The following is an 8007-nucleotide window of genomic DNA, read 5'->3' as shown; positions in this document are numbered from 1 at the left end:
TATATTTGATTCAGTTGGGAAGAAATGTCAAGAATAAGAAAAATGATTTACTTGGCCATTTCTGAAAAAAATACCACGCGTCAAGATATTCGAACATTTTTCTATTCAGGCGCATAATCTTCAAAACACTTCAAATGATTTAAATATATTCATAATAGGTTTATGAAAAATACAAATCAATAATATAATTAATTAATACAAATATAATTTATAAAATAAATGAATTTCAATTTAAGTTAATGAATTATAAAAATTGAAGTTTTGAACAAACTAAAAATTATTATAAAATTAGATTAAGGTGAAGATGCATCGAAGCCAAACCTCAAATCTTCAAGAACATAAATCTAGAGAAGTAAACATCCGTTCAAGCTGAAAACTTAATCGATTGGTCATCACCAGCGTGTGACCAATCAATTATGTTTTCAGCTCGAACCGCTGCGCAGTCTGGTTCTCTAGATTTGTGCTCTTGAAAATTTGAGGTTTGGCTTCGATGCATATTCACCTTAATCATTTCAGACTGATTTCACTTTGTGTAAATAACCATTATTTTTGACCATCATTGACATAAATTTTCTCACGTGCGCTAAAAATAGCCGACTGAACTCCGCTTGGATCAGCACTAAATAGCAACTGAATAATATGCTTGTTCAGTTGTTGATTAGCGTACCATGTGTTGATTAGACGATGTCGAATAGAAGCTCAAACAAGATCAATATTCAGCTATGAGAGGTTTATATTTTGCACTGGACGATTCATTCATCAATTCAAGGATGGCGCAGATGGCAAGGCATACCGCTGACGATTGGAAGGTCTCGAGTTCGAATGCAGTATCCAGGCGATTTTTAAATATGGTTGTCATATCATGATAAATGTGTACACTACATTTTAATTGCAGCACCAGAAAAATATTTTTTTTTATTTTTTATTTGTTTTTAATTATTTTTGTCCAGTCGTATAAAAGCTGAACTAAATGCTTGTAAAACGTTTTAAAAGCTGAAAAATAAGGTTGGAATTCGACGACATGCTTTAAAGTTTCTCCAAATTTGTGTGAACAACGCCTGAACAAAGGTTGGCCATGAAAATTATTAAAATGTTATTAAACATGATGCTGAATAAAACTGCCATAATAGTGTTTCTTAAATGAGTGAATGTTAGTTGGGCCGAGCGCACACCACGCGCCTATCGACGCCTTGATGTTGAGTGATGCTAAAACGATACATAAAGCGTTCGTATTGCAATAATCGTTCCACCTTTCATAAGGCAAAATGTATGATTTTCGATAGTCCAGTTCCCTGCGTGTTGTGTTCCTTCGATCGTTCTAGACAAACATGGAAAAAGGGCCAAAGTTTTCTGTGAATTTAATTTTTGTTTAAAGCCTAGTATCCACATCCTAAGTAGAGCGGTCAAGTACAATTTGTTGCTAATTACCAAAGTAATTTTGACAGCTGATCCAGAATGAGCAAAGTGTCACTTTTACTTGCGGAATAATTGGGTTGTTTAGTGATGAAAAATTCACAGTTTTTTGTAGCTTGTTCGAAAGAGCATATTTTTCTAAGTGTAATACGATTTTATTGCGCTTTAATATCTTAATTTTGATCTAGTAAATGATTAAAAAAGATTTCATTCCGTCAACTCAATGACATTTCAATTTACATAATGACAGCTCGTCCCGAAGTAAAACTTTCCGAGGGGTGATTCAAACGCGATTTCCATACTAAATTCAAACTTGTTTTAAAAATAGTTCCAGGACACGGAAAATGATGAAACTTTGGATTCTGGCTCAGTTTTTAACGTAGAATCAGAATATGTAAAAAACAGGATACCCCTAAACAAACCAACTGGATACAGCTCAAGTAATTTGAACAGCTGAAGTATTTCTTGACCATTACTTGTCCTATCCTTTTGCACAGTACTTACGAAGTGGATACCAACCATAAATTGGAAAAAGTAAAATAATGCATATTTGAACACTATTTTCAATCAGGATAAAAGGTGCTATTGTGACATTACTTAAGAATAAGCATGAATAGCTTTTCATTCGATTTTTTGTCACATTTGATAAAATGCAAAAATACGTTTCAATCAATTATTATGCGCTTTTATTATGTTTGTCCATTGTTTTAGATCTGGGCTCACAGTGACAGTTCGTGACAGCAGAATCTCGGCTCACCTTGACGTACATAAATTTCGTATTGGTTTCTCCCTCCCAGATTTTTACCACAGATTTTTTTTCCCGTGTACTTCGGCATTGAACGCACTCCGTTCCCAACCCTGACAGCGTGGATGACAGCGACGGGCTGGCAGCAGCCCTACCCAACCGGAAACCGACGCGAAACGTCAAACCGCTGTCAGCCCGCGACAGCTTCCCTCTTTCCGGCATTAATTCTCTGCTAGTGAGCACACATTTCTGTGAGCGCTAGTAAATTTAACACCGTGTAAGTCGGGAAATTGTGATTGAACTTGGGTGAAATTATGTGCGATGGGTAGATAACGAAGTGGCGAATGTGTGGATGTATAAATTTGGTGGATTTTGTGAAAATTTGATGGTTTATTCGAGTGTTTGAAAACGGGAGATTTTGGTGTCAACATTGCGTTTTTGGTGGTGTGGAAGGAGAAGCTGATCGAGAAGAATGATTGTGAACTTTTACCTGAAACTATGAATTTATAGCCGTGCTGAAATCTAACTTGTATTCTTTTTGTTCCCTTGACCATTACAGCAAAATGGGAAGACGTCCCGCAAGATGGTGAGTGTTGTGTTTTTGTGTTAGATTCAGAAAAATCGCTCGTCCTTGACTTTGAGACAGGAAGCCTTTCTAACCCGTTTCTAAATGGCGAGTCATTGAAATTGTAATTCATTGGCATCCCACAGGGAGAAAGGCAGATCAAATAGACAAACAATAGGGTGAGAAAGATATCCTATTAATCGATGGAATCGCTTCTCAATGTTGTTTGTTACAAATTCACAAAAGCTCGAGGACGACGATCTTTCGGGACCCGGAGAGAAGAGACGTTTTCTAACCTCGGATTCTTTCCCCATTTCAGTTATCGCTACTGTAAGAATAAGCCATACCCGAAGTCGCGGTTCTGCCGTGGTGTCCCAGATCCGAAGATCCGTATCTTCGATCTCGGTCGCAAGAAGGCCGCCGTGGAGGATTTCCCCCTGTGCGTCCACTTGGTGTCGGACGAGTACGAACAGCTGAGCTCGGAAGCCCTGGAAGCCGGACGTATTTGCTGCAACAAGTACCTGGTCAAGTTCTGCGGCAAGGACCAGTTCCACATCCGTATGCGTCTGCATCCCTTCCACGTCATCCGCATCAACAAGATGTTGTCGTGTGCCGGAGCTGATAGGTAAGTTCTGGGCCCCCTCTTAAGGGACCACTTTCGTCTACGAGCTCACAGTGTATCTGAAATTGTTTTGAGCGAAATGAGTGTCAAATTCTTGAACATTTTTTTTTTCGGTAACGGTTTCAGAAACACCGTGAACTCCTTTCCATGATGATACGCTTTCTCAGAGCATTGGGTTATGATAAAATCATGATTACCCTTTTTACACGTTGACACATTCTGACCGTTTTGTTATTCGTAGCATCCGGAACATCTATTGAGTACATTACCAGCATTCTAAACACCGTTTTCCCGTTTTAGACTCCAAACTGGAATGCGTGGTGCCTTCGGAAAGCCCCAGGGAACCGTTGCCCGCGTCAACATCGGCCAGCCGATCATGTCGGTGCGCTCCAGCGACCGTTTCAAGGCCCAGGTTATCGAGGCTCTGCGTCGTGCCAAGTTCAAGTTCCCCGGTCGCCAGAAGGTAAGTTTCGAACTATCTCCGTTGTAATGTACAGCGGTATCAGATGAGGATGTAGGAAGAATTACTCTAACAGTGTAGTAGCAGTTTCCGACACTCAAGGCTGGTGGCAGACCTCTTTTCTAAAGACTTGATCAATAGTCTCTAATTCGACCAAAATGGTCTCCAAGTCAATTTTTGTTTGCAGTGAATCCTGGTGCAGAACTCTACTGCCCATAACTGCAAAACAGTCACATTCGACATTTTTGACAAATTGGAGTTAATACCATGGAATGTCATTAAATGATGAATACTTTCGATCAACTTACTGAAATTTGTGGGATTGATCTAGAAAATTCGAAAAAAATACCAAGTTGTTTTGTCACATTGGTATTTATAACCGCATAACAGTCACATTGAGATTATAAATGAGCCTCGTGGTGTAATAGCAATGAAATTTCTATCAGAATTATTTTCTGACAATTCACCTAGTATGCGATATAAGTTGTACAAAATATCAGCCTAAAATAAGCACTTTTGAGTTGCTGGTAATTTTTAGAAATTTTATTTTCCTCCCATACTGCCATAAAATGCACACTTTGTATTCCATTTACTCAATGTCTACTTTTGTCGAATGTTACAAATATGCAGTTATGGGCAGTCTAGAGGTCCACAAAACTTTTTGTGTGACTATTTACAGGTTTTTCAAGTATTCTCAGATTCCTCGAGGAAAAGCTTAGGAAATTCTTCTAGTAATTTCTTCACGGATCAATCTAGAAATTCCTTCTAAGAAATCTTCGGAGTAATCTTTGAAGTGATCTTTGGAATTTCTATTGTTTTGTGGATATATTTGTACCGTAATATGAGCAGTAATACTTGTTGGAGTGTTACAAGGAATTTCCTAAAAAATCTTAGACATTTTCTTAGAGAAATGTATAGTCAGATTCTATAAGAAATCAAAAACGTATCTCGTGATTCTTGTTAGGTTTCCTTGTTCCTGTTCTTTTTTTTCTTTAGCTTAGGTTTCTTGTTTTTTTTTTGTTAGTTTTTTTCTTTTTGTTAACGATTTGATTTGTTTATGATGTAGTTTAGTTTGCTGCTTGTCGGAAATTGGACGCTGTTGAAACAGTTTTTCCTTCCTAAATTTAGTCTAAACCTTGAATCTTGCCGTTTTCTACGAGAAGACCCAGAGATTTGGTTCAGCTGAATTCCTATCTGAAAGAATCGCATTGTCATGCTCTTCTATGATGAGTAAGCTTTTCAGAGCACAGGGCTCTGATTTCCCCATGATTAGAAACACCCTTAATCACGTTGACTTTTTGACTGATTTTGAGTTAATCTCAAAATTCCCCAACCACCTTAATTGAAGGTTTTGTAACACACAATTCTTTCCGAATTCCAGATCTTCGTCTCGAAGAAGTGGGGCTTCACCAAGTACGACCGCGATGAGTACCTGAAGCACCAGGAGGAAGGCCGTCTGGTTAACGATGGATGCGGTGTCCAGTTCAAGAACGACCACGGCCCGCTCGCCAAGTGGGAACAGCACCAGCGCAACCGTTTCGGCGTGTAAGACGTTCGTTTCCAGCCGAATCCAGAACCGCGTTTTGTGTGTTTAGGTTGAGATGGAAGGAGAAGGAGGAGCCCCGTGTATTGTTTTGTACGCTAAGGACTGAGAATGTGCGAAGAAGGAGGGTGAAAATGTCCGAAAGGAAGAAAACAAGACCAGGAAAATAAAGGGGGAACCATATTTTGCTGGCAAAAAACGTAAGTGTTGGATAGAACATTTTCTTCGGATGACAATTCCTTCCTTAATTCAAAATTAAAGCATTAGTATCTAGATAGCCGCAGCTATTCAGCAAGACCGAGCTGAGGGTCGTGGGATCGAATCCCACCGGTCGAGAATCTTTCCGCAAAGGAAATTTTTTTTCGACTTCCCATGGCATAAAGTATATTCGTGCGTGTCAATCGGCAAAGAAAACTCGTTATTAACTGTGGAAGTGTTTATAACAACCAACCCGGGAGCATCATGACAGCTGCAGTACAACGTTAGTGTACCGAAAAATTTTGGTCCGTGGTACTGTCAAACTCAATGAAATCGTGGAGTGTGCTCAAAATAGGGCGTAAACTAGAATTATGCTGATGGACATAAAAAAAAGTTTTACAATTTTTGTTTGGCATTTGGAATATCATTATAAACGAGTGATCACCAAATTACGATTCTCTGAAAGGATTTGTACGGCCATCGGGAAGTGGTGTGATATGGTCCGCATGCTGTAAAGTTGCTTACAATTGGGCGTACATGTCATCGTGACTATGATTTTGATCGAGATTTGTTCTAAGTGTTACGTCTGTTTGTCTGTTGTGTAACGGTCCATACAATAAATTGAAATATTCCATACACAATCTGTTACTCCAGAGAGGGAGGGAGTTTAAATTGGCAAATTTCTTCGTTACGTAATATTTGAATCATCTCTGAGATATTTACGAGGATTATTAATATATGGAAAATTTACTGTAGTTATCCAGCTTTTTACAAGCGCTAATGGCTGCCGCCAACAGACTTGCTTTCTGGTAGGGATTGGTCGATTTGACGTTTGACTCGGCTCAATAGGCCTTTTCATGTGACAGATCCGTCTATGCATCTGTTTACATCGGTGGAGGACCGGTGCTAACACGGCCTGTCATTTTCATAGAAGAAATGTCAATTTGCTTCCCGATCAGCTGATTTGAGACGTCATTTGAAAAGGCCTATATAAAACGACTCAAGCCAAACGTCAAATCGACCGATCCCTACTAGAAAGCGAACCTATTTGCGGCAGCCATTGGCGCTTTTAAAAATCTGGATAAGCTTGAAATCAATCCGAGATCATATCCAGCTTTTGACTCGCAGTACATTCTCTTTTGTGGTTTTGAACACTTTTTTTCAAACACTCACCTCCAGATATCTAAGTTTCAATCAGATAAACTCATTGGATGAACTATCCAGCTTCATACGAGCGCTAATATCACCAAATATTAGCCCACTTTTATAAAATCCAGTGATTTGACGTTTGGGGTCATGCACAAATTACGTCACGCTCCAAGGGGGGGGGGGGGTCAAGACAAGCGTGACAAGCCTTATAAAATTTTCGAAGGGCTCATACAAAAAACGTGACAAAGGGGGGGGGGTGGTCAAAAAAGTCGAAATTTAACGTGACATAATTTGTGTACCATCCCTTTGACATGGGTCGCTTAGTATGGACTTATCCACCGGTGCACCAAATTTACTCAGTGCGTGAATTTTGACACTTAACCGAAACACGTGGGGAGCATTGAGCTCTTGCCGAGCGGTGTCACGAACACATGCGCAAATTTGCTGGTGGAAAATACTGCTGTTTGATTTTGCTGGGAACAGCTGATCTTTGTTTCTATTTTCCACCAGCAATTTTAAGGTAGTGTTGGTGACATGTAACATGTATGTACACGAGCGCAGAAACAACTATAGTGGTTTTCACGCTCAATGGTATGGGTGCCCTAGTGTAGATGTATTTGTGAACCTTAGAGCAGGGCTGGTAGTGAGTCACTTTTTAGTGACTTGGTCACTTTTTTCGGCCTGGTCACTAAAAAGTCACTATTTGCAACAAAAAGTCACTAAAGTCACTTTTTTCAGAAAAATGGTTACTAAAGTCACTATTTTCGTGATCTGACAATAAAGAAACTAAGTGCTGGATCAATTTTTCAAAGTCAAACTGCAAGAAACACATATTTGTCTACAGACAAGCGCAGTGTAATTTGGAAATCAAAGTGCCAAGAAAGATTCCATCGGAAAATGTGAATTATTTCTTGGTAAATTTTGAAGAAGAGTTTAACAAAACTTAGGAAACGATTTTAGGCGAAAATCTGGCCAGATATTCGAAAAAATTTTGACGAAAGCCAGATTCAATATCTGACATACTTGAGAAAAGAGATGCTTGTGAACTTTCTGCAGCAATCTTCGACGTACAGGAATCAACTGTGATGGAGGTTATGTTTCCATGGTATTTCAGCTTTCAGTTTCCGTTTATGATCTGTATAGACTGAAATCCGAAACCCATCAAAACGTTTCGACTAAAGTAGGAATCATAAACCTATCTTCTTAAAGAACCTCAACATAACTCCTTCGGAAGGTAAGCCAGAAGTTCAGAATTAGTAAATTTTAGGTTCGAAGAACAGATTAAACATGAGGTGACAAGACGTCTTACTTA

General features: G+C 39.1%; 1 protein-coding gene across 1 annotated transcript; it reads left to right on the top strand.

Annotated features, from left to right (window-relative positions):
- Positions 1 to 2276: 2276 nt before the first annotated feature.
- On the top strand, positions 2277 to 5552 carry LOC5574993 (60S ribosomal protein L10). The gene is made up of 5 exons (XM_001655416.2): positions 2277 to 2435; positions 2718 to 2744; positions 3043 to 3348; positions 3646 to 3808; positions 5187 to 5552. The coding sequence occupies exons 2-5, from the start codon at positions 2722 to 2724 to the stop codon at positions 5352 to 5354; spliced, it is 660 nt and encodes a 219-aa protein (XP_001655466.1). The 5' UTR covers positions 2277 to 2435; positions 2718 to 2721; the 3' UTR covers positions 5355 to 5552.
- Positions 5553 to 8007: the final 2455 nt, after the last annotated feature.

Source organism: Aedes aegypti, chromosome 1, assembly GCF_002204515.2.
Source record: "Aedes aegypti strain LVP_AGWG chromosome 1, AaegL5.0 Primary Assembly, whole genome shotgun sequence".
Classification (NCBI taxonomy): domain Eukaryota; kingdom Metazoa; phylum Arthropoda; class Insecta; order Diptera; family Culicidae; genus Aedes; species Aedes aegypti.
This window is presented reverse-complemented; position numbering and strand designations above follow the sequence as displayed.

Excerpts from the sequence above, each read along its gene's own strand:
- LOC5574993 (XM_001655416.2), top strand. The coding sequence starts at position 2,722 with ATGGGAAGACGTCCCGCAAGATG. Across the intron at positions 2,745-3,042 it reads GGAAGACGTCCCGCAAGATG|TTATCGCTACTGTAAGAATA; the intron begins GTGAGTGTTGTG and ends TCCCCATTTCAG. Across the intron at positions 3,349-3,645 it reads TCGTGTGCCGGAGCTGATAG|ACTCCAAACTGGAATGCGTG; the intron begins GTAAGTTCTGGG and ends TTCCCGTTTTAG.